Source organism: Artemia sp. Qi Xiang Cuo, chromosome 16 (genome assembly GCF_049724085.1).
Source record: "Artemia sp. Qi Xiang Cuo chromosome 16, ASM4972408v1, whole genome shotgun sequence".
NCBI classification, from domain to species: Eukaryota; Metazoa; Arthropoda; class Branchiopoda; order Anostraca; family Artemiidae; genus Artemia; species Artemia sp. Qi Xiang Cuo.
This window is the reverse complement of record NC_142809.1, coordinates 45,735,603-45,762,910: the sequence shown is the minus strand read 5'-3', so window position 1 is coordinate 45,762,910 and position 27,308 is coordinate 45,735,603. Positions and strand designations below refer to the sequence as shown.

Genomic DNA, 27,308 nt, shown 5'->3' with positions numbered 1-27,308 from the left:
ATCCTCTATATCATATATGATCTAGAAAAATCTATACAATATGTCCTTTTATTTTTACCTCATGTTCAGCATTTTGAAGTCATATACAATATGATCTAGAATGATCTATATCACGTATGATCTAGAACGTTCTATACTATATGCCCGTTTACGTTATCTCATGCTGAGCATTTTTAAATCCTATACAATATGCTCTAGAATCCTCTATATCGTATATGATCTAGAAAAATCTATACAATATGTCCTTTTATTTTTACCTCGTGCTCAGCATTTTGAAGTCATATACAATATGATCTAGAATGATCTATATCACGTATGATCTAGAAAGTTCTATACTATATGCCCGTTTACGTTATCTCATGCTGAGCATTTCGAAGTCCTATACATTATGATCTAAATGACCTATATCATATATGATCTAGAAATATCTATATAATATGCCCTTTTACGTTACCTCATGCTGAGCATTTTGAAGTCCTATACAATATGATCTAGAAGCTCGAGAGAGAACAGCTGTCTGTGCATAAATCTCTATCAAGGCGTTACTAACACGAGCCAAATCCAGTTGCTTCTTGTCTAGTTTTGTTCCATGACGAACAAGAAGTGTTCTTACTGCTCGCATAAAATCGAAAGCGATATTTTCTAGCTCAGCAGCTTGCGGCTAAAACGAAAAGCAAAAATTGGAGTATATGAAGAGCCGTATTTTGAGACAATTCAGTATTGACTCAGAATTCTGACTCAGCATTAGATTACTGACCATCATAGGGTAAAGAATCACTTCCCAGACAAACCTTTTTCGGCCAGGTGTAAGAAATTTTCAGCAATGAGCTCAAATATCAAATCCAGAATATAACTGAAAGTTTCAGCTTAACAAATTCTTTAACATACGAAACTTATAAGACTAGATACTAAATCGGCCAACAAGAAAAAAAAAATTACAGAGGTTCGGTTCTATTTATAATTAACAATTCTAAGTGAAATGTGCTGTACTGCCTGCAGCGCTACTGTTTTAATCTTGCTACTGCTTGATTCGACAAGATACTACTCTGCTGTATCTGGTAGCAATGATTTTTAATTCTTTCCGCTGTTATGCTAAAAGGTCAAAAGTACAAAACCTATGTGACAAGGTTTTTGCACCCAATCTTTAAGAAAAAATCGTTAATGTCCTCTAATGACTGTCAGAACGGATCTCAACATATTAATATTTTATTATATCGAGTTTGAGCTGTTATACTATTTACAGCACCCTTTTATTAGCTTTTCATAAATTACTGTGAATCAAAACGGTTTTTGAGGAAATATCTGTCATGGAAAGAATAAAAATGCTTGTATGGTTTAAAGAAAATTAGCAGGTGTTAAGATCCAAAATTCCTAGCCTCGCTTGAACCCTATGCGCTGAATGTGACTGGAACAATGTGTTGCACTCCAAATTTATTTTAGTTCCGAACTGCTGCTGATCACCTACATAATTGTCCTTAAGAAAAATCTAGCGAATTTCGAAACTAATGTTTCGTGCTTCATTTTTTATTAGACTTTAAGTTTCGGCAACTACTTAAACCTATTTAAATTATCTTGGTCCCATGTAAAAACTCTATCTTTACAAAGAAGCAATTTCATTTTTCGACAGTTTTTGGCGGAACAAATATAAAAATTGGGCACCAAGGACGGGAGCAGTGAAAAAACCGAAGAGCCAGTTGCAGTTTCATAAGAAAAGGTGTATCAAGGACTTTTCTTCGGAGGGGGGGGGGGAGGTCACACAAAAACTAAATAAATGCATCAGGAATTTGTCTATATGTATTTTGTTATATTTTTACGAGTCAGACAAAAAAATCAGGCGGGGGGGAGTTCAAACCGGGTAGCCACCCCTCCCCCTGGATATGGTCTCGTTCATAATTTTCAAGTTCATATTTTTGTTTTTACCAATCACAAATAAATAAACAAAAAAACAACACTTTCACGCTAAAGAAAACCAAAAACATATTTCTAGGGTATACAACATAAGCTATATATTTAACTACTAAGTTACTTTTTTTGGGCTGTTGTTTTGCAACAACTACTTTTGCAAACCATCTTTATCCAGACACCATGTAAATCTCAGAATTTCTATAGTTTTTCCTATAGTTAGCTATATATATTTATATATAGTTAGCTATTTTTTCTATAATACAATTTGATGGTTTTCCTAAAACTAAAACTGCAGAGCTCCAAAAACTAAAACACTTTTCTTAATGGAACAAACCAGTTTCTCAAATAATCACACAAACCTTGGTATTTCTGGGGAGATGACTGTTAAAAAAATTCTATTACAGAATAAAATTATATTACAGAATATCTATTATTAAAACGATAGAAATGCCACAACAAAACAATCAAATAAAACTAGAGCACTAAATAAAATAAAATCCTCAAAATAAAATACTAAGTAAAATAAAATCAGTTAGCAAAAATGCAATCTAATCAATGTTTGTATAGTTTTTTTCCAAATAGATGACACTATTTCATATTTCACATTTCACCTTCCTTTTTTGAGAAGAAGGCAATAACATAAAAAATACCAATCGAGTACTCTAAATTTAAAAATAGGGGATTATTTCTTTCTAAATAAGATACACTTACAAAAACGGCCGCGTTCAACAGAGACTTTTCTGCTACCAAAGTTATTCAGATATGTCAAATAGATGGTTTTTTTGCATAATTAAAAAAACAATACCATAAGGGAACATATGTACCAAAATTCAATAACCGGAATTATTATGCTACAGAACATCAAACTTTTGTTTACTGTTACACTTTTGAAGAAAAGAAAGATTCTTTTCTTGTCGCAGGAATAGAGAAAATTTCTTTTATACCTGGGGAAGCGTGTCAGTTGTGAAACCCCTCCCCTGAAATTTTCGGTCTCATTAAAATAACAAAAATGTATGTAACGAATTTTTGAGGTTTTTATAGAGTTTTTGCTTCTACATTCCACTACGTTTCCACTTCTAAGGATTTTTCACTTGATCTACAGAATTTGATACCTGTCTACAGACATTAGATCGTAGTTACAGAATGAATGCAGAAAAGACGAAATCCTATAAAAAATATTATGATCGCCTTTTCTTTATAATATTTACCAAAAATTCCCAGGGAATTTTGCTACAAATTCTAATTTTCGGTTCGACACCAACGCGTCATCAGACCCAAATTCTAATAAAATCTGATCAGCAACATTTTTCGTCTGTGGTATTAGGCATTGGTACTTAGTTATATGGGTTTTTGAACAGAACCTTTGCAAAAAAGGAAATTTCAGGTAGGCTTACTGGCCAGAAAAAAAAGAAAAGTTTCAAATCTTGGCGAAACCTAATCATGTACCTTTTAGCGACTGAGAAGGGTAAAGTTGCCGAGTTTTGCAGTCATGTACTTGGACCACGAGATTTTTGTGTCACCTAGTGGCTTACGGAAAACTCTACCACATCTGAAACGCCATCAACGAATTTTCTACGGTAAACTTCAGACGTTTAACTGATTATAAAAAGGAAAAAAAGAAGCGAGGGAATTCTAAAAGGGGTTATTAATGGGAAGCTGATAACAAAGAATACTGTGTGTATATATGAGGAAAAAAATGATAGTGATAACTTTATTTTTATTTGAACTTTCTAATTTTCACTATAATAAGAAAATTTTTATTTAAAATTACTATTTGTTATTCAAAATTGTTATACTCGGTATACATACATTCATTATATACAATTTTTTTTTCACTAGCCTACACTGGGCATAATAACTTAGTCATAAATCCGGTACTTTTGTCTTATAGCCACCACACTCAAGATCGTGTATTACGAACATGAGACAATAACCTGTTTTCATGGTCTTTATACCAGACAATATTAGCTTCGGCTCGGTGGGAAACTACATTGTAGCTATATTTTATAAAATATTTAGCTGGTATTTTGGTTAGGCTAGGTTAGTTTAGGTTACGTGTTTAATAAAATGCGGAGGGTCTGGGCGGCCCTCCTTCCATAATTCTTTTTTTCATAATTTTAGTTCATTAGCATTAACCAAACTTCACTTCTCGACAGAGCTTGAGCGTTGTGGCTATAAGACACAAGTACCGTAACTCCTTATATAATCAACAAAAGTTAGTTTAAAAATAAATCAATCTGTCCACTACAAGAAATTTCAGAATTGATCAAATTAACTTCATACTTTTTATTAGAATCCAAATTTTATTAAATTATTATTTTGCTTGCACTATATTTTTCCTTCAAACACCTCAGGAAATCTTTGCTGGAGGCAGTGCGGAAGAAGCACAAGAAGGTCGCGGAAACGCGTGGTGTTTGTAGTCAGTCATAAATTTACACGTATATGCATGTCATTCAAAGATTTTTGAAATCCCATTGTCAACCTACTTAGTATATTTTACTTTGATGAAAGATTTAAATTACAAGTAGACCTAAAAAAATTTCATTATCAGACCTAAAGAACCGATTTCACTTCTGTGCCAGTTCCTTCAAACACCCGCGCTGTTTGCAATGTTTTATGAATTAATATGCATATGCATGTAATTTAAAGACCTTGGAATACCGCCAAATAGCGCCAAACTTCCGCCATGTATATTTTATTCTCTTCAAAAAATTAAATTACCGCTAAACCTGGATGTAACGAGCCTGCCAAGTCCAAATTAAGTTTCTTCACAGAGGTTTTGAGCTCACTGAATGCTTTCTTCATGAAGAAGCCTGGATTCTGAAGAGGCTGGCGCATCTTTTTCACATCTTCCCTTAGTTCCACGGCTGCATACTGAAATCCTAGGTAAGAAAAACAGAGAAAAAAGGAAAAAGAAACAGAGAAAAAAAAAGAAAAAAGGAGACAAACGTAGCAAAAATGTCACCGATAGTAAAAATAGTATATCGTCATATCTTACTTTACCATCCCATTTCTACAGAGAAAAAATAAAGGGAGATTATAAAAAAGGGGTATTAAAAATTGGTATTGATATTGGAGGTTGTTTATAGAGAGACGATCGATGAGATCATGGATGGTCTTCATGGCCATTGTGTTTTTAATTTATTTTAATTTGTGCTTAAATGTTCTAAATGTGCTTTATTTACAAGCATGGAATCATGGCACCATCGATTACTTGATGATATGCCGCTTGTGTTTTTGATTACGTAATCGATAGCTGCATGAGTACGTAGTCCGTGTAAAAGGCGACAATTACAACATTGCTTCATAGCAATAAGACCGATTTGCGACCTTATACTTATCTTTATCAGCAACCATCAAAAGCTTCTTCACACTACAGCATTGGCAGTAGTGACAAAGAACGGCACATTTATCCAATTCCTCTCCCCAGGTGAAATTTCTAGCTATTTCCGTGGTCCAGGGCCTTTGCATGAATTACCCTACTCTGATCAAGCAACACAAACAGGATCCTACCTAGCCAGCCAGGGCCAACTATAGCAGTGCATTACATTAGTATGAGTACTGCAAATTACTAAGCATACACACAAACCCAAGATGATAATAAAGCAGTTATTGAGGTTACTCCTTGTTGCCAAAGAAATATTTTATTCCTTAGGTTGCAAACTAAAACCCTTTATTAGTAGACACCTTTCAGATTTTTTGAGACGAGACCCATTCATCTTTTCTTCAAAGAAATTTTTTAATATTTTCTTTATTAAACTCGTCATCCAAGTGAAATTTAACTTGTCCTAGCTTTCCCATTATAATTTAATCCACATTTGAAGTCGAACAAAAACATTATATTTTTCGACTCTAAATTGCGCCATTTAAACTAATCTCAACTCGTCTTTTCTTCATGCCAATTTTGAATTATTTCTTTACTGCACTTACTTCTCTGTGGAAGTATCACTTGTCTCGGCTTTCCCAACGTAATTTCACCTATATCTAGAGTTTCGGTGCTACCGGGAAGGCGTCAGGACATCGACACGTCAGGACCAATACCGTCAGGACATTGACAAAATCCGTCATAACATCAACAAAAAATCCGTCAGAACATCGACACATCAGGATATCGACAGTCATAACATCAACACGTCAGTTCATCGACAGTCATAATAAATTTATTCTCTAATAATTTTGTATGATTTTGTATAAATATAAATTCGTAGTCTCTTATAAATTTATACGCACATATATGTAATTCAAAGATTTTTGAAATACCACTACCAACCTTGCCAAGTATATTTCACTCTGGTGAAAGATAAAAATTACCAGTAAACCAAAAAAAAAAATCATAGCAGACCTAAAGAACCGGATTCTGTACCAATTCCTTCAAACCCCTCAGGAAACCTTGGCCGGAGGAAATACGAAAAAGACGTAAAAAGATTGTGCCAGGGTGGCACACAGCCACTCTGGAGAAAAAACACAAACAATAAAGACAAACTTAATAAACTCACGTCCATCCCTCATAAGAAAATAAAGACTTCACTTTTTGTACACAGGGACTAGAAACCTCTGTAAAAGGGTTCTCTGACATACTGAAATTTACTGTATAGCTTCCATCACCAGCATTCCCATTCCTACTAGTGGTTCCCCTCTTTTTCAAAAATTTGTCAGATTTTACAGGCCCATAATCTTTGATTCATCAATTTAAACTTAATAAATGTTACATATTTGGAAAAGCCAGAATATTCAATTTATTTGATGGATATTGTAATAAAAAACTTCTTTTTAATACTTTCGGTTACAAGACACACAAGTCACTCCTTACAGGTCGTTAGCGGTTGAGTTGTTTGATAAGGCTCTGGTCCAAGCCATTGTAGCAAATAGTTGATTTATTAGTAGCAGATAAGATAAATGACTCAGCTTACCTCTTAAAGCTACCATCAGCCGAAGAATTTCGTTTGTTCCTTCAAATATTTGCATAATTCTAGCATCTCGAAGTGCCCTTTCATATGGGTAACTCTTCATGTATCCTATACCACCCATTATTTGTAAGCATTCATTTACGCTCTCCCAAACACCCTCAGAAGAAAATATCTGAGAAAGAAAAAGAGCATCTTTAATATTAGTCGTTTTCAAAAACAAATGCATACAGAGAACATATGTATACAGTTTATTTTAAAATTTAAAAGGAAATTATTAAATGTGTTTAATTATTAAAATGTTTAAAATGTGTTTAAAATGTTTAAAATTATTAATTATGCATGGTCTAAGAAATTATTTATATTTTTAATAGCTTCGCTTCAAGGAAGTACGCAAAGAGGAGGGGGGGGGGTACTTTAGACTCCTTTTCTAAGAGGTGATTAAACAACCTTGTTCTTTCCTCTTTCTTGTCAACAGAACTTAATTGAATGTTCATTTTTAGGCACACCAAATTTTATCCAAATTGCGCTGACGATTTCATTTAATTCCTTAAATTTTGACTATTTTTCATATATTTTGTTTGACAGCGGTAGTGAAAATTTGGGTAAATTATTGGCAGTTCATATCATTGACTTAGGAATAAAGTGAATATACCATTCGATGCGTTTTTATTCTCTTTACGAATATAATAATCGCTTCTATCGGAAATTGAAATTTACCCACCCCCCTAATGTGCAAATATATATCCTGAATTGAAATATACCATGAATTGTCGACGGCAAAGTTTCCAATCACAAAATTCAGCACTATTTTTTTCGATGGCATTTGAAAACTTGAAACGGTAGGAAAACGTTTTATATTTGAGTTGTCTAATAAATGAGGTTTGAATTGTTATAAATAAGTATTTTTGGAATATGTTACTCTTGAACAACTTATTTATAAACTAGTTATATATTTTTAAACCCTTTTCAATAACTTAACTAGTGTTGATAACTTCTTTGTGTGGTTACAATTCATGATATATATTTGCATATTAGGGGGGTCGGCATGGGTAAATTTGAATATCCGATAGAAGCAATTATTATATTCGTAAAGAGCATAAAAAAGGCATCGAGTGGTATGTTCAGTTTATTGCTAAGTCAATAATATGAACTGCCAAAAATTTACCAAAATTTTCTGCGCGAAGTTTTTAAAAGCATGTTGAAAAAAAAAATGGATGGAAAAAGTAAACTTGGAATCAATGTTAAGCAACCACAAAAAGTCAGATTTCAAAGCGCTTTTACAGAAAGATTAAATGGATTTATATTAACAAAAAGAATATAGAAATTAGGCTGTTTTAAGAAACATTTTGACAAAAGGAGTAAAACTGTAAAAATTTTTGAAAAGAACAATATTAACAGCGTTACGCAATTTTTATAGCGTGTACATGGAACACTCAAGTCGGGAGGCGCTTAGAGAATCGCCCCCCTCCCTTCCTTCAAAGAATTCGTCCAAAAAACGAACGTCCCTGACATTGCAGACAACCTCAGTACTTTGTTAATTTTGATAACGTTTTGCTGTTTGACAAAGACAAATGCAGGAAAACTGCACATTTCTACTTTAAGAATGCGTAATTGGGTAATCGTTATCATCCCCTGTTTTCACAAGTTTGTGATAAATTCAATAAGTAAAACCTAAAAACAACTAGGTGGCCGACTCGCCCTCCGGGAATGTAACCCTAATGTTTCATATCAAATTTGTGCATGAATATCCACACATCCTTGTTTGCAGAGAGCTAAGGTTACTACCGAGCAAATTCAAGTCAGAAAACCTCGAGTTACATCCAACAAGTTAAATTTGCAGGAGTGTTTTATTTATGGGAAATATGCGCTGAAGATTAATGCTCCACTCTCACTAGGCCTATATCTCCTCGGTACTTTACAAAATTTTTGCTTTGTTAGAATTTTCTATTTATCAAGTTTGCAACTCTTTCCAGGAAATTATCCTGTTTTTATCTAATCATTTAGACTCGTCCAAAGTTTTCACTTGATCGGACCTCTCCCCCTAATCTCTAAGATACTTTCTGTTGTTTTCATTCAAAGTTGTGTTTTTTATCACGATTTTTTTGTATGTAATCATTATTATAAGCATTCCCTTTTTAAAGTTTCGGCTTACTTATACTTGAAACAAATGTGACTAATCAATTTTCAGCAAAAACGAAACTACAAACGAAAGTACAAATAAATAGTTTTGTATACATTAGTATCAAAATAGTGTATATAAGAAAAAGTTAATAAGTTGGTATGAGACAGAAATACCGGAGATTGAGGTTTTATAAAAAGCATAGATATTGAATATTATTCTCAAAAAGTATGTTGATTTTATAAGTTGTAGTTACTTAGTACCTTGGCATTTTTTGCAAGCGAATCTATCGCAAAAGCCTCAGTAGCAGCCCTGATCCTCACGTGTGCTTGATTGGAAGTAGCAAACTTTGGTTACTCAGAAGCAGCTTCATACCTGTATGGCTATCTCTTCTTCTTCTATTCCAATGCTAATATTTTCATTTTAGCCTCTCTTATTTGGCTCTCAAAACAAAAAGCCTATAATACTAGGCTACTTTTTCTCAATGTTTAGCTTATATTAACAATCCGAAAAAATTTCTCGATTTGTACTCTTTATCAGGCACAGCCTCTAAGGCCGTGATTCCCAACGTGGGGCATGTGCAGGACGCGTACCCTTTGGTTGACCATATTCTAGACCAGTGGTTCCCAACCGATTTTGGGCCATTCTCCACCTAAGTATTTCTAAAATCCTGACGCCTCCTCGTGGTATCTCAATTTGCTATTCAAAATGTTATGTGTATTAACCCGAAGGAACCTTAAAATGCTAGTAATATGATATCTCTTTTGGCTCGTCCTCTTGGCAAATTTTAAAGAATACTAATGAAAAATATTGTCGGAATACAACACCTTTTATGCAATGCGTAACGGCATCGCAATACCGTCATCGTCATCAGTGAGACGATACCCAAACTCTTGTTTGTAGTTATTTTTATTCGATTAAAAGTTGATTTGCATATTCAATTTAAGTTTCACTCGTTTTAAGATTTATTTATTCATTTACATTAATATATATTGTATGTTTTGTTCGCATTGATTTTTTATTTAATTTCTGTTCGTTTTAAGTTTCATTTATACTTTAATAGCAAAATATTTGTTTTCGTTTCAAGCTTGATTTTCATGTTAAATCCAAGCATTACTCGCTTTAAGATCTATTTATTCATTTATATTATTACTTGTTGTATGTTTTTGCTATGATTGTCTATTTAATTTCTGTTCGTTTTGGGTTTCATTTATTCTTTAATAGTGATTTCTGGTCGTTTTGAGTTTGAATTTTAACAGGTATTTGTATCTCCTGAGGTTAAGTTTAAAATGGCCTTTACTTTTCTTTGAAAAACTTATTTTTCGTACAGTTTTTTTTAATTAATTTTTGTTCGCTTTTTGTCGCAAAAAGTTTCAAATTTTTATGGCCTGGGGGGGGGTTGCTTACTGTCCGGTTATTCTTGATTTTAAAAAACGGATCTAGATCATTCAATTGAAATCGAAAGAGGCTTTTATCAAAGTCTGTACGGTTACCTCTTTGATAAAAACCTTATATATGAACAATAGACAGCTTATATAACTTGTGAACAGCGATTGACAACAATGAATGGATTGAAAAAGTAGCTCCAATAAGGGGGTTTAGACCATTTCACTTGCTGACACAAAGGGATCAAGACTGTTTGGAATTGACCTTAATAGGAATTTGTGTGCCAAAGCAATTTTGCATCTATCATAGAGTATGTATTTTAACCTTATAATTGGATAATTATGATAGATTTCCTATGTGTTCTTCCCATACAAAACCCCTTCCCATAAGTTATAAACCCCCCTTAATAAGTTATGCCCCAGGGCATTACTTAAAACGCCTACCCCAGGGCCCTGGTGGGCTGTGTCGACACCGGAGTTTTTGTTATCAGAACTTTGAACTATTTTAACAAAATGTATATCTCGATATTTTTATCTGATGCATTGAGGACGTGGAGGAGGCAGATGGGCTAGTTGCCCTTCAATTTCTTTTGAATCTTAAACAGTGAACAAAAACTTTCAATTTTCAATCAAACGAGCCCTCTCTACAGTTTATACGAGCATCGTTCTATAAGAAATGATATGAAGGATACGGAGAATCCTCAAATTGCAACCCTGGCCCTGAGGGCTTTGGGGGAGATGTAATCCTCAAAGACCTAATTTCCAGAACTTAAAACTGCGTTTAATAAAATGGCTGTCTAAAATTAAAAAGGGCACTAGCCCTTTGAATTTCCAATTGAATGTGCCTGTGTTGAAGTTTCTACGACAACGCCTGCTATAAAAACCTTATATGCCCCCAGGGAAGAACTTAAAACTCTTGTCGAGGGGTGTGGGGGAGTGTCCTCCTCAAAAACATATTTTCTATCTGGAAATCAGCTACACTGAACAAAATGGCTATCTCAAAAGTTTGATTGGATGTGTTTGGAGAAATTATGGGCGTCGGGGGGGGGGGGCTGATTGCCCTCCAATCACGTTTGACTATTAAAAAGGGCACTATCCCTTTGAATTTCCAATCGAATGAACCTTTTTTGAAGTTTCTACGACAACGCCTTCTATAAAAACCTTATATGCCCCCAGGGCATATCTTAAAACCCTTGCCTTGAAGGTTCTGGGAAGTGTTCTCCTCAAAAACATATTTTCTATCTAGAAATCAGCTATACTGAAAAAAATGGCTATCTCACAAGTTTGATTGGATGTGTTTGGGGAAATTATAGGCGTAGGGGGGGGGGGCTAGCTGCCCTCCAATCACTTTCGACTATTAAAAAGGACACTAGCCCTTTAATTTCAAATCGAATGAGCCTGTTTTGAAGTTTCTACGACGACGCCTTTTATAAAGACCTTAAATGCTCCCAGGGCATAACTTAAAACCCTTGCCCCGAGGGTTGTGGGGGAGTGTTCTCCTCAAAAATATATTTTCAATCCGGAAATCAACTACGCTGAACAAAAAGGGCTATCTCAAAAATTTTGATTGGATGTGTCCAGGGGACTGATGGGCGTAGGGAGGGGGGGGGCTAGTTGCCCTCCAATCACTTTTGACTATTAAAAAGGGCACTATCCCTTTGAATTTCCAATCGAATGAACCTTTTTTGAAGTTTCTACGACAACGCCATCTATAAAACCTTATACAAAGGGCACTAGCCCTCGGAATTTCCGATCGAATGAGCCTTCTTTGAAGTTAACAAAATGGCCCAAATAGCATCACTTTCGACTATTAAAAAGGGCACTAGCCCTTTGAATTTCTAATCGAATGAGCCTTTTTTGAAGTTTCTACGACAACGCCTTCTATAAAAACCTTATAAGCCCCCAGGGCATAACTTAAAACCCTTGCCCTGAGGGTTTTGGGGGATTTTCCTCCTCAAAAATATATTTTCAATCTAGAAGACAACTCAGCTTAACAATATGACTATCTCAAAATTGTGATTGGCTGTGTTTTGGGGGTATGAGGGGCGTGGGGGGGGGGGCTAGTTGCCCTCCAATCACTTTCGACTATTAAAAAGGGCATTATCCCTTTGAATTTCCAATCGAATAAGCCTTTTTTGAAGTTACTATGACAACGCCTTCTATAAAAGCCTTATATGCCCCCAGGGCATAACTTAAAACCCTTGCCCTGAGGGTTGTGGGAACCCTCTATAACCCTGAGGGTTATAGAAGGCGTTGTCGTAGAAACTTTAAAACAGGCTCATTCGATTGGAAATCGAGAGTTCTAGTGCCCTTTTTAATAGTCAAAAATGAGTGGAGGACAACTAGCCCACCCCCCACGCCCATCATTCCCCCAAACACATCCAATCAAAATTTTGAGATAGCCATGTTGTTTAGCGTAGTTGATTTTAAGATAGAAAATTATTTTTGAGGAGGATACTCCCCACAACCCTCAGGGCAAGGGTTTTAAGTTATGCCCTGGGGGCATATAAGGTTTTTATAGAAGGCGTTGTCGTAGAAACTGCAAAACAGGCTCATTCGATTGGAAATTCAAAAAGCCACTGCCCTTTATAATAGTCGAAAGTGATTGGAGTGTAACTAGCTCCCCTCCCCCCCACGCCCATTATTCCCCAAACACATCCAATCAAAATTTTGAGATTGCCATTTTGTCCAGCGTAGTTGATTTCCAGATAGAAAATATATTTTGAGGAGGACACTCCCCACAACCCTCAGGGCAAGGGTTTTAAGTTATGCCCTGGGGGTATATAAGATTTTTATAGAAGGCGTTGTCGTAGAAACTTCAAAACAGGCTCATTCGATTGGAAACGAAAGGGCTAGTGCCCTTTTTAGTAATCGAAAATGATTGGAGGGCAACTCCCCCCCACTCCCATCATTCCCCCAAACACATCCAATCAAAATTTTGAGATAGCCATTTTGTTCAGGGTAGTTGATTTCCAGATAGAAAATATATTTTGAAGTGGATACTCCCCCACAACCCTCAGCGCAAGGGTTTTAAGCTATGCCCTGGGGCCATATAAGGTTTTTATAGAAGGTGTTGTCGTAGAAACTTCAGAACAGGCTCATTCGATTGGAAATTCAAAGGGATAGTGCCCTTTTTAATAGTCGAAAGTGATTGGAGGGGACCTAGCCCCCCCCCACGCCCATCAGTCCCCCAAACACATCCAATCAAAATTTTTAGATAGCCATTTTGTTCAGCGTAGTTGATTTTTACATAGAAAACATGTTTTCTATGTAAAAATCAACTACGCTGAACAAAATGGCTATCTAAAAATTTTGATTGGATGCGTTTGTGGGAATGATGGGCGTGGGGGGGGGCTAGTTGCCCTCCAGTTACTTTAGACTATTAAAAAGGGCACAACCCCTTTGAATTTCCAATCGAATGAGCCTTTTTTGAAGTTTCTACGACAACGCCTTCTATAAAAACCTTATATGCCCCCAGGGCATAGCTTAAAACCCTTGCGCTGAGGGTTGTGGGGGAGTATCCACTTCAAAATATATTTTCTATCTGGAAATCAACTACACTGAACAAAATGGCTATCTCAAAATTTTGATTGGATGTGTTTGGGGGAATGATGGGAGTGGGGGGGAGTTGCCCTCCAATCATTTTCGATTACTAAAAAGGGCACTAGCCCTTTCGTTTCCAATCGAATGAGCCTGTTTTCTAGGTTTTGCGACTACATCTTCGATACGTAAATCTTATGCCACAATGGTAGATCTTAAACCCCTTGCCCTGAGGATTGTGGGGGAGTTTTTTCCTCAAAATATATTTTCTACCTGGAAATCGACTGTGATGAACAGAATGGCTATATCAAAATTTTTACTGGATGTGTTTAGGGGAAAGATGGGCGTGGGGGGGGGGAGGGGAGCTAGTTACACTCCAATCACTTTCGACTATTATAAAGGGCAGTGGCTTTTTGAATTTCCAATCGAATGAGCCTGTTTTGCAGTTTCTACGACAACGCCTTCTATAAAAACCTTATATGCCCCCAGGGCATAACTTAAAACCCTTGCCCTGAGGGTTGTGGGGGAGTCTCCTCCTCAAAAATAATTTTCTATCTTAAAATCAACTACGCTAAACAACATGGCTATCTCAACATTTTGATTGGATGTGTTTGGGGGAATGATGGGCGTGGGGGGTGGGCTAGTTGTCCTCCAATCACTTTTGACTATTAAAAAGGGCACTAGAACTCTCGATATCCAATCGAATTAGCCTTTTTTGAAGTTTTTACGACCACGCCTTCTATAAAAACCTTATATGCCCCCAGGGCATAACTTAAAACCCTTGCCCTAAGGGTTGTGGGGGAGTGTCCTCCTCAAAAATATATTTTCTATCTGGAAATCAACTACGCTGAACAAAATGGCTACCTCAAAACTTTGATTGGAACTGTTTGGCGGGATAATGGGCGTGGGGGGGGGGCTGGTTGCCCTCCAATCACTTTCGACTATTAAAAAGGGCACTAGCTTTTTGAATTTCCAATCGAATGAGCCTTTTTTGAAGTTTTTACGACAACGCCTTCTATAAAAAACCTTATATGCCCCCAGGGTATAACTTAAAACCCTTGCCCTGAGGGCTGTGGGGGAGTGTCCTCAAAAATATATTTTCCATCGGAAATCAACTACGATGAATAAAATGGCTATCTAAAATGTTGATTGGATGTGTTTGGGGAAATGTTGGGCGTGGGGAGGGGGGAGGGGGCAGTTACACTCCAATCACTTTCGACTATTAAAAAGGGCACTAGCTCCTTAATTTTCAATCGAATGAGCCTATTTTGAAGTTTCTACGATAACGCCTTCTATAAAAACCTTATAAGCCCCCAGGGCATAACTTAAAACCCTTGCCCTGAGGGTTGTGGGGGAATAACCTCCTCAAAATTCTATTTTCTATCAAGAAATCACCGACGCTGAACAAAAGTGATATCTCAAAATTGGGCTTGGATGTGTTGGGGGGAATTATGGGCGTGGGGGGGGGCTAGTTGCCCTCCAATCACTTTCGACTATTAAAAAGGGCACTAGAACTCTCGATTTCCAATCGAATGATCCCCCTTTGAAGTTTCTACGACGACCCTTTCCATATGAAGTGCCTCTGGGAAAAAAAATAATAAATAAATAATAATAATAAAACATTGGAGCCGTATGGCCTTTACTATAGGCAACGCTACAGCGTTGCCTCTGATAATAACAGCGTAGACCAGAAATATTCCCAGAAATCAAGAGGGATTAAATATAAATTTAAAATTTTTGCTGCGTTTTTTTAAAGATTGTTTGAACCCCCCCCCCCCCCCAAAAAAAAAACAACAACAAACCAGGATACATCTTTGGGGATTATATATAAATTTCTATTTCAACCCTCCCCTCGTCTCTCCCTTAGAACTAATTCTGTATTTAAGTGAAGGCTCAATCAGAGTTGAGATGTTTTGGCATTAAAATGCTCCCTTTGAGGTATCTACCTCCCTTTCTAACTAGCCAAAATATTTTTAAGGTCTAGACAAATGTCACTGTCATAGGTAAATTCCCTGTTGTCTTACGTTTCCAAACATTTGCATTTAAGGGCTTTAAACCTCTACAATGAGGTTGGGCCTTCAGATAAATACAGAATTAGTTCTAAGGGAAAGGCGAGGGGACAGTGTAGGTGGAAATTTATACATAATCCCAAGGGCCATATCCAGGACTTTTCTTTGGGGGAGGTTATTTTTTCGGGGGAGAGGAGTACAAAAAAACTTTAAAAAATGCATCAAGATGTGAAATTGATATTTAATTCCTCTTGATTTCTGAGAAAATTTCTGGTCTACACTGTTATTATGATGGTAAAGAGTAACATTAAACGACAAAATGAGCAGAATTTATTCCGTATAGGAGGGAGACTGCCCTTTCCTCATCCCCACCTCCAGCTCAAGGTTGGAAAACTTCGGAGGATGCTCATTACATCAGAAATTGAGGGTTCTGGTCTTTTTATAAATCGAAAGTGATTCGAGACCAACCAGCCACGAGGGGGGGGGGTATTTTCCAGGGGATGTGTAAACGCCGGCTTCTCTTTACAACAATCCAAACAATTTTCATCAAACCAGTTATTGTAAATTGGGCCTTCTTAGAGTGAACAATAATTCCCTTTACTATAGCACTTTCCAATGAGGGTTTGGGTTCCGTATATAAATTAATCATGGATTCTGTTAAATAGGACACTTGGGACCTTATTGAGTTGAAGAGTATTGAATTGACCGACGAAATGTTACCTTTAAAACAGCGCTTTCCACTGAGCATTCGGGTTCCTCATACCTATTAGTCACGACAGCTTTTAAAAAGGAAAAACTACCTAATGGGTCCTTATTGAATTGTCCCCTACTAGTCGTTATTTAGATTGGCTCTTGTCAAATTAAATTATTAAATATTATTTATACAATAGCACTTTCCACTGAAAATCTGGATTCCTCATATCAATTAATCATGACAGCTTTTAAATAGGAAATACTCCTTATTGGGCACTTATCGAATTTTCCCTTACTGGCCCTTATTGAATTAAACATCGAAATACTACTTTTACTATAGCAGTTTCACTGAGAATTCGGGCTTCTATGGAGGCTGTTGAATAGGGAGGGCAGTATTATTGGGAGATGGCCAGTAATGGCCCCCATTGGATTAAACGACAAAATATTACCTTAACAATAGCACTTTCTACTGAGCACTCGGGTTCCTCGTACATGTCAATCATTGCAGCAGTTAAATAGGACAGACTTTCCATGGCGTAAGCTGTGGCAGTAATTTTTGCTATTTTTTCTTGTATAAGCTCAAAATCTTTCAAAGGTTTCCCAAATTGTGTTCTATCAATACAATGACGCGTTACATCTTTCAACAAGTGCTTCAAAATCCCTAAATGAAAATAAATTTGATCAATTCCACCCGCGAATAGTAGCAGCAGTAAAATAACTTATCATAAATCAAAACAAAACAGATTAATCTGCCACATCAAAGAGTATGGGTAACTTACAAGAGTGGGAAGTGGCACTAATGTCGACAAATATACCTCAACGCCGTCAAGCGTTTGGCGAAACTTGACATAATTCAAGTGCAATAATAAGAATAACTAATTTAATGGTTACTTCACACGGATGGAATACCCATCATTCCTCAAAGAAATTCCTTTCGGATTGATCGTTTTCCCGTCATGTCCTTCTATTGGATTTTTTTAATTTTTCCCTTTGGAACCTGATGGGGTTTATGGGAATTCCTTGGTGAAATACTCAAAAGTTAGAATCATGTCGAGAATAAATCATCCGCAGACCCATTATCTTATAGCCATGGTGTTTATTTGACACTTGTCACAAAGAAAAAACAACCAACATGGCTGGAAATTTCATGAAATGGGAATGGATGAAAGGAAAATGGTGGGAGGACATGCCATCCTCTTTTTTTCTGGATTAACTATTTCCTCAGATTCTAGCAAACTGAAGCTAGCTAAAACTATTAAAAATGCTGCCAAGCCTATAGCTTCTGAGTCTGGATCATTCATGTTGTATTGATTTAAAATGTTTGCTTCCCTTCATGACGTCTGGTGCGTTCAAACACTTTCCCATGAATGTGGAACAGTTTCTCCTTGATCCTTGATAGTTTTACCTAAATCTTTTTCTCATCCGTCTGAACTAACTATAATATTAGAGTGCTAATAAGTATCTGATCTCAGTTCATGACAGAAAAACAGTTATAAAACTTGAAAAAATACCAAGTACCTCCAAATGCTAGATGGGGTTGATGTTTTTTTGCCAATACCAGCGCCAATTTCCACTCTTTTAAGTTGCCAATACTCTTTGAGTCACACATCAAAAGCTGCGCTTGCGGTTGCATGCTACTAAATAATGACAATAAAAAATAGCAAAAAGGCATAAATAAATTTAATAATAGAAATAAAATGATTTTTTTTTTTTTTTTTTTTTACAGTACCAAGAATAGTGAAAATAAAACTTGATTGTTTAAAATGATTATGTGAAAACTTATATAAGCACACATATCTTAAAGAATTGGGAAGAATCAAACATGCAGAATAATTGTAGCTAACACATTCTGCATGCAGCTCCGATATACTATATCCCCCCCCCCCCAATGTGCAAATATATCGCCGAGATTAGATATTTCCCATCTAATGTGTTAGCTACAATTATTATGCATATTATGAAGTAGGAATTGTCTTCTTAAGGTGTTTCCTTTATCTACAGGTCCTTCTCTAGGCTTATCTAGGCTAACTTTCAATATTTAATTATATAAATATTTAACATTTATTATTCTATTATTTAATCAAATAATTAATTAATTATTGATGAATTAAATACTTAATTATAAATTATTTAATATTTATATTTAAAAATCATTTATATTATTATACTTAAACATCGTATCTTAAATATTTAAATATTTAAGATCTCCATATGCAGTTAGAAAGTTTTTGGTAAAAGCAGGTGCCCATTTCAAAAGAAATATGAAAAAAAAATAATAATAACATACGGCATCAAATAGCTGAAGAATGAGCAGCTTTTCTTTTAAGGTGTAGTAGTCTTTGCGATACATTATTAATAAGTCGAAATGTCTTTTTCAATATATTATTAATGCTTGAATTTAAACGGACAAAAAGGTCTGTAAAATTTCAGTAATTAGTTTTGCTTATTATTTTCACGGTTCAGCGTGACAACACTGCCAAAAGTGTGATGTTTCCATGAAAATTTCATAATTTTCGGAACTAACAAAAAATAATCTAAATAAATCAAGCTTTTCCGATATGAATAGATCTTAGCTTGCGAATAGACCTTAGCTTGGTGATAGCAAAGATTCTTTGCTATCACCTAATCAGCTTATATAAAGAAAGAAAAAACGAGCAAAAATGGGGTTTTTATAGGCAGAATGACAGTACTGAAAAAAAAACACAACAAAGCGAATATTTCGAGAGGACAAACGCCTCTCATCTTCAGCACGAAACGAAATAATGTATCCAAAAACAAACGCGGAAAGTCGATGTGAAAAGAACCAAAAAAAAAAAATTTAAAAGATTAGAAAATTCAATAAAAGCCAAAAATTAAAAGAATTAAAACCAAATACCTAACAACCATAAAAGCGAGTTATTCGCCAATATCCGCGATTTGCACAAAATCCAAAAAATTATGAACTGCCATCGACGGATACTAGCGAACAACTGAGACTGAAAAGAAAACAATTCATTCACTCAAAAAACAAAACGAACCAGCAAATAAATAAGTTGGAGAACTATGTCATCTGACTTCGGATTTTAATTAATGCATTTCTTGCAGACACTCTTTGAGACCTAAGAGTTCGCGTGTTTGATTATATGACTGGGAAAGTGGCTCAAGGTTTATTTCAGGGATTACTAAAATATCGGCTTCTCTTTTGAGAAAACCGAAATATGACTCGTTTGATCTTAAATCACCAGAAGCTCTGTTCAAAGCAAGACCTAAATGTTGGTATTTATAAATTTCAACAGCTTCTCTGTAGTGCTCGTTTTTTTTCTTTCTAACCCTATTTTGCTCGTTTTTTCAACGAGCAAAAACCCCATTTTTGCTCGTTTTTCTTTCTTTATGTGATGTCAGGCCAATGTGGTTTAAGAAATTATCTTCGTCATGCCTATGGGGAGCATTCTACCAATGGTGTTACTAAAATCATATCTCTTGTGAGAAAAAAAACAAATTTGATTAATCAACAGTATTTTCTTCATAATTTTAAAATGAACCGTATTTTACCCAAGTCAATGCGACATTCACTTCACTTAAACACACGTAACGAACGGCAATTTAAAGAACGTATAGGGTTTGGTATTTTGAATCGTGTTATTAGAGATTGCAAAAGCAAGCGCTACCGGATAAATCAGGATATTTTTAGGCTAGAGCGAGAAATGTGTACGCTTTCTTATGCTGATTTTTATCAAATTAAAGCTATTGCTGAAAATTCTTTTAAGCATGATTTTAGGATTTCTAGACTAAGACTTTCTGAGAAATTACACCGTTTAAAATTGGAAAAACTCTCTCATAATCCAAATTTTGTCCCAAATGTGTATCGTGGTCCTGCTGTGATAAATCTCAGCTCCACGCCCCTTACAACAGAGCAAAATCAGGTTCTGCCGAGAGGATGGAAATTTTCGATAGCCCCTTCAAAAATACCTTACTAGTGAAATTATCGCGAACACAGAGGGGGCATTTCATGACTCTCGTGCGGATATTGGAGAGATTTCTGAAGTTAGATCACAATTTGTTGAAACTTGGTTGGATTCGCCTTCTGTTAATAATCCAAATTTAAAAAAAAATAGTAAAAATGAATATTTGGTCTTACAAGCACTACATAAAGATCATTCCAGGATTATTACGAAAGCCGATAAAGGCAATACTGTTGTTGTATTAGATTCAGATGATTATGACAAAAAAGTCAGAGAAATTTTAAATGATTCTAACATATATGAACAATTAGCTACCGATCCCACAGAAAAATTTTTCCAGGAAGTCCGAAAAGAGCTTTCTTATCTAAAAGGAAAAGGTGAAATTACAGATCAATTGTACAAAAGGTTTTACCCACGCGGATGCACGTCCCCTCGCTTTTATGGTCTTCCTAAAGTTCATAAGCCCGGTAATCCACTTCGACCCATTGTTTCTTCTTTTAATTCTCCTCCTCTATTTAACAGCAGGCGGGCTTTTCAGTAATACTATTTAGCCCTTTTCCTTTTGCTTCACTCTGTGGGCTACAGAGCTACTGGCTTGATTGCCTCATAATTATTAGATATTTTCAGATATCTTTCAGTAGATCTTTCGACTCTAGGAGTTCAATTATGAGATGATAGATGTCGATTTCTATGCTCTGTGTGCCGGTATAGTTGGCTAGGATCTTGGCTGAGTGAAATTTTGTGGTGTTTGAAGCATTTTAACAGTTTACAAAGCAAGGTATGTTGTGCAGACGTCAGCATATTACATTCAAATAGGTAGTGGTCAATTGTTTCATTATTCATATTACAATGCCTGTAAAGAGGGGACAGGGGAATTGAACCACTTGAATTAGAAAACTTATATGAGAATGCAAGAAAATTTAGTCCATTTGTTCCAGAACGAATTCTATGATAGATTTTAGAAAGATACTTATTGGGAAAGGGGGAAAGGATAGGATTAATCTTATTAAAATTAATATCTGATACCCTCCATCGGTAAATATCTCTAATTGGGATTGGTCTCCCACTTGGCTGGTCAATATTTATAGCATTTTTTGCTATTTCATCAACCTGATGATTACCACTTATGCCAGAGTGGCTAGGGATATACTGAAAATAAGTTCTTATGCCACTTGAAGCAAGATTATCTATAATACTGAGAGAATGATAAGTGTCAATGTCCAACTTATACTGAGGAGCTGAGGCCAGCAACTCAAGGCTTGATTAAGAGTCGGAATATATAATAATATTATATGAATTTGCAATCAGAGGTTGGTTATCCTTAAGGTGTTCTAATGCCATGATTATGGCATTTAACACAGCAGACATTATAGATAAATTATTATATAATCTCTCGCCCATTGCAATTTTCAGGTGAGGAAGGAAAGCACCACTTGCTACCTTCGCATTCATTTTGTACTCATCAACAAATATTTGGAAATGATTATTATATGAAATTGTATTAAGTTCAGCAAATTTTTTCTGGGCAAAAGTAATGGTGGTTAATTCTTTATTCCACTTTGAGAAATCAGTATTTATTATGGAAATTGACCAATTCCATGTAGGGGATTTGAGGAAAGTAGGTGCAATAGACTTTGCCGGTACGGGGAACTTCTTCTGAATATTGGCATACTCATCTGCAGTGCCTCTATACATGGCTGGATTTCTTAACCAATTATGTAGGGTGTGTGAGCTATTTGATTCAACTTTTGTAAGATGTTTTGTCAAGAGAAAGCTACATCTCTCCCTTATTGTTGTTAACCCACTCTCCATAAGCAGAAACTTGGTGCTTGTGGGTTTCCTAAGACCAAATGAGACGCATTATATCATTTTGTGTTGTTTCAATTTTTTGCATCTGGGTCTTTGCACATGCACCATAGACGATGAGCCCATAGTCAATAAGGGGTCTTATATGTGATTTATAAAACTGGAGTAAGGTTTTCTCCTTACAGCCCCAGGGTGTGGAAAGAAGTATTTTTAGTATACTTGTTTTTCAATAGCATTTTTTATTGTGTTTGAAATGTGGAGGTAGAAATTAAGTTTTTGGTCAAGCAGGAGACCTAGGTAATTAATATGATTATCTTCTGGAATGGTTGTTCCATTTAGAGTTAGTTTTGCAATAAAATGGTTTCACTTTCGGTGAAATTGGATTATTTTGGACTTGGTAGGTGCAATGGGTAAATCTGAATGTTGAGAGAATTTTTCAAATTGGAAAAGTGACTTTTGCAGATTCGACTGTGCTATCTCAAAGGTGTTTCCAGATGACCATAGCACCAGATCGTACCATATTGTAGATTCGTGTGGGGGAGGTTCAGAGATACAGGGCAAAAGAGGAGGCAACTGAGGACTGCTCCATGAGGTAGGCCTTTGGTTGTTGTCTTTTGGGGTGAAGAGGCCGAACCAACACAAACAATGAAACTTCGCACTTCTATGAAGGATCTTATGAGAGATACTAGCTTGGGGGGTAGTCCAAGGTTTGCAAGTTTGTTTAAAAGGATTTGGTGGTTCACATTGTCATATGCCCCTTCAAAATCTAGAAAAGCTGCAACTAGGACATTATTTTTTGAGAATGATTCATTTATTGCATTTGTTAGCAAAATGAAAGCATCTGTTGAGGAGTGGTGTTTCCTGAATCCAGTTTGAGTGTGAGGAATCATATTATTTTTTTCAACAAACCAGAGGAGTCTGTAATAGATCATTTTCTCCATTATTTTCCCCATCTCAAGAGTAATCATTATGGGCCTATAGGACTCAGGGTTACCTTTGGGTTTATTTTTCTTTAGGATTGGTAGGAGTGACGAATATTTCCATATATTGGTGAACATAGAAGGTGCCCAAGCGTGATTATAACAATTTAGCAGTTCCTGTTTGTATGAAGGAGTGAGATTCTTTATCCATGAAGGGTGTATATTATCATAGCTGCCGCTAGTTTTGGTCCTAATATGATGTATTGCATTATTCATTTCCTGGATTTAAAATGGACTAGTTATATACTCGGATCCTGGGCGTGGTTGGTAACTTCAGTTGATATAAATCGGGGAATTTTTGCGTTGATTATTTGTTGTTTGCTTATTAACAAAAGAGTTGCAAATAGCTTAGAATTTTAATTATCATTATTACAAAGAGTTTTTTTATCTATAATGTTAAGCTGAATTAGGTTGGGGGACGTCTTTTCTCTACAGATGTGGCTCATTACTTTATGTATAATTGGCTCATGTGTTTCTCTGGAGAGATTATTTGCAAAATTATTCCAGTATTTATATTTAGCACCTATTATAGTCCTTTTTAGATTAGATTCTGCTTGTAATTTTTTTAAATATGTATTAGTATTTATTAGTAAAGATGCCAAGACTTCAGCATGTGTGTCAACTGTTGTGTTTGAAATGCATGAATTTTGGGTGAAACTTGTAATTTCATCATTTAGCTTATTTTGGAACATAGACCAATTTGCTTTAGTGTTGGTATATTAGGAGGTATGTGATAGAGTCTCAGCAAGTTCATTTAGGGAGCAAACTATAGCAAAGTGGTCAGTACATAGACTATCAATTTTATTTATATAAATTTTATTCAAAATGTTTAATGACACAATTTGTAGGTCGATTGTGGAGAATCTGCCACTTTTAGGGTTGAAATATGTATTCAGGTTTGGAGGGGTAGCAACAGCTAATTCAGTATTATTTGAAGTCATATGCTCAATCAATTTACCAGCTTTATTTGATGGTTTATTCCCCCACAAAGGGCTGTGGGCATTGAAATCTCCACAAATAATGATATTTTTTAACATATTAGAATTATTTATATATTTAAAGAAATCCATGGCATCTGTAGTTTGGCCATTAGGGTTATAAAAGCTTATTATGTAGGTTTTTGTATTATTCAGCCAAACACTTATACCAATTGCATCAACATCATTTGCAAAATCTAGAAAATTGATGCCACATAATTTTATATTATTCTTAACTAATAAAGCTACTCCACCTCCTTTTCTATCTGATGATCTATCCTTTCTCAAGATAGTATATCTCAGATACTTAGATTGTAAATTTTGGGTTAATTGAGTTTCCTGGAGGCAAGCAATATTTATGGAATTATTATTCATAAAATATATTAGTTCATTTAGCTTATTTTCTGTGAGTGATCTTACGTTCCACTGGAGTATTGATATGTGTTGTGTTATTGATTTATTTTTCTTATGACTGTGTATCAATGTTCAGCTTTGTTAAAAGTAAAGCAAGATCTTTTTTTGCTTGAATGAGCCTATCATCAGAGATGTAGATTTTTGCCAATTCTGCAATGATTTTTGTTTTCTGTAGTTGATGTATGTTCATGGCCTGAACTGCATTACAGTTTAGAATGAATAAGCATATATTTGGGAATTGCATGTTTGGTTGTGCATCCTGTTTGTCAGCTAAGGGATTAATTCCTGGTAGAGTTTCTGGTTTGTTTCTTCTTGGGAGGGGGGGGCAGCCTGACCTCATCTCTCCGGACAAAGAGGCTTGTTGACTTGGTGATTCCTTCTGATAGGGATGTGAGGTAGGGGGCTTAGAGGATGGTGTTTTATACGGGGTACTTGATGTATTGGGGGCGTTTGACTTGGTTTCATTAGGGGTTTTGGTTGGTTTCATTACGGGCTTTATTTGGTACTGTTGGGCAGCATTTGCTTCCATTGCTGCAAAGGGGTATGGAATGGCCTTCTCTGTTGCTATTTGGAGTGTTAATACTCTTTTCTTATATGCGGGACATAGTGATTTATTGGTAGATTCATGTTGGCCTTTGCAATTGATACATGAAGGCTGAGTGTTGTTGCAAACTGTCAACTCTTTAGGATGGAATGCTTTACAATTACTACACTCTAGAAGAATTTCATTGCATTTGTTTGTTGTGTGTCTCAGTTTGAGACACTGCTGACACTGGATAGGCTTTGGTTTGTATTCCTTGTGTGGTTTCATTTGCCCAAATAGGAATAACTTTTCTCGGATGTTAATTTTTTCCTTCAGTGTAAATAAGAAGGATCTACTTGTCTTTAGGCCATTAGAGTTGGGTTTACCAAGTTGGGTAACATCTTCAACTGAGATTGTGTTTCCAGTCCTATCTGAGAGCCCTTCTTTTAACTCCTGAATGGGTATTTCTGGGGGAACATTAGAAACTACTATTTTTGTTGGGGATTGTTTTGGGTTCCATTTAGATGCATTAATTGGGGTATTCAGAAGGGATTTTAGATTAATTATTGTGTCTGCTGATTTCTGATCTTGGACAGCTATTAGCAGAGATCCATCACGGTGAATATTAAGAGAGAATTTATCAATTTGATTTTATCAAGCATATTAAGAGATTGATTTGATCAATTTGAAAATTACAACTCTTATTGCAGTAATCTTTTTTATTTCAAAGGGGGTAATAGGAGAAATTTTATGGTAAATTCCTAAGTTTTGGGAGGGAGGATTTTGGGAGGGTGGGATCTGGGGATTTTTTTTTTTTTTTTTGAGGACTTCTAAGCAATGCCTATTGAAAAAAGCTTTGAACTAAAAAAAGAAAGGATATTACAATGATAACAAACCGTCTGCACTCTACTGTGGGAAGAAATACAGGATCAAAATAGACACCATAGTATGGCCCTGAGGAGGATTTGAGCACAGTCGGTTCGGTAAAACTACTGATTGATTGAGATAATAATACACAAGAAATTTATTTTAAATTTCTTAAAATGTTGCTGCTGTTGATGTTTAACATCAACAGCAAAAATAGGGAAATTCTTTATTCTTCTTCAATTTTATTTCGCCCACTAATTCAGGCTCAAAAATCCTACATTAAAAATTCCGCTGATTTTGTTTCCAAGGTAAAGCAAGTTACGGTTAAACCTAATACAAGAATTGGCAGTTTTGATGCAGATTCAATGTATACCAATTGTGATCCTCAAAAAGCCAAAATGATTTTGAAGCATAAACTTAATTCTAACCTATCTATATCAGAAAAATCTACGCTTCCGAATCAGACACTTCTTTCACTTACAGCACTTTGCGACAGAACTTCTTTTTACTTCCATTATAGAGGCATTTTTTATAGACAGAAATGTGGGCTTTCAATGGGTGCACCCCTTTCTCCAATACAGGCTGATATCGTCATTAAAGAAAGGGCTATTTTGCAAAGTTTTTGTAAACCTGAATTTTGGGTTCGTTTTAAAGATGATATTTTTTATTTGTGGGAGCATGGTGACGAGTCTCTGGGTTATTTTCTTCACTTACTCTACTCTTTGGATCCAAAACTTAAATTAACTCAGGAATCAGAGGTAGAGAGGCGTCTTTCTTTCTTATATGTTCTGGTGCACCGATATGATGCATGTTTGGAGTTTGGTGTCTATATAAAACCCACACATATTTACCGTTACTTAAATTCTTCCTCTAATTATTCTCCTGCTGTGAAAAGAGTTGTCACTTCTCTAGTTGATACAGCATTAAAAGTTGGTTCAACAAGCTTCTTGGATTTAGACCTCAACCACCTTAGAGATATTTTATTTGGTAATGGTTATCCAATTAGTTTAATAAATTCTGTAATTGCAAAACGCATTAAAAGATTATCAGATAGTTCCACAGAAAACACAAATCAGAGGGAAAATTGAGTTTATCTTGGTCTCCCATACGTTAAAGGGGTTTCAGACCAGATTTCAAAACATCTAAGAAAAAATAACATTTACACTTATTATAGACCCAAAAAACTCTCAGGTCCCAAATTTATCACGGTAAAGACCCTATCCCGATAGGTGAGAACTCCGG

At 35.6% G+C, this 27,308-nt stretch overlaps 1 protein-coding gene across 2 annotated transcripts in view; it reads right to left on the bottom strand.

Annotated features, from left to right (window-relative positions):
- Positions 1-27,308, bottom strand: part of LOC148942956 (complex I assembly factor ACAD9, mitochondrial-like) — a 55,405-nt gene that overhangs the window by 15,344 nt on the left and 12,753 nt on the right. The window contains exons 1-5 of one of the 2 annotated variants that reach the window (XM_089102785.1): positions 19,434-19,500; positions 17,008-17,219; positions 6,816-6,984; positions 4,627-4,787; positions 455-661 (exon numbers count right to left, since the gene is read on the bottom strand). In XM_089102785.1, coding sequence (XP_088958911.1) covers positions 455-661; positions 4,627-4,787; positions 6,816-6,984; positions 17,008-17,091 — 621 coding nt within the window. In that variant the 5' untranslated portion in view covers positions 17,092-17,219; positions 19,434-19,500. Of the gene's footprint in view, positions 1-454; positions 662-4,626; positions 4,788-6,815; positions 6,985-17,007; positions 17,220-19,433; positions 19,501-27,308 lie in introns of those variants that run through there. The other variant, XM_089102784.1, reaches the window with a different exon arrangement.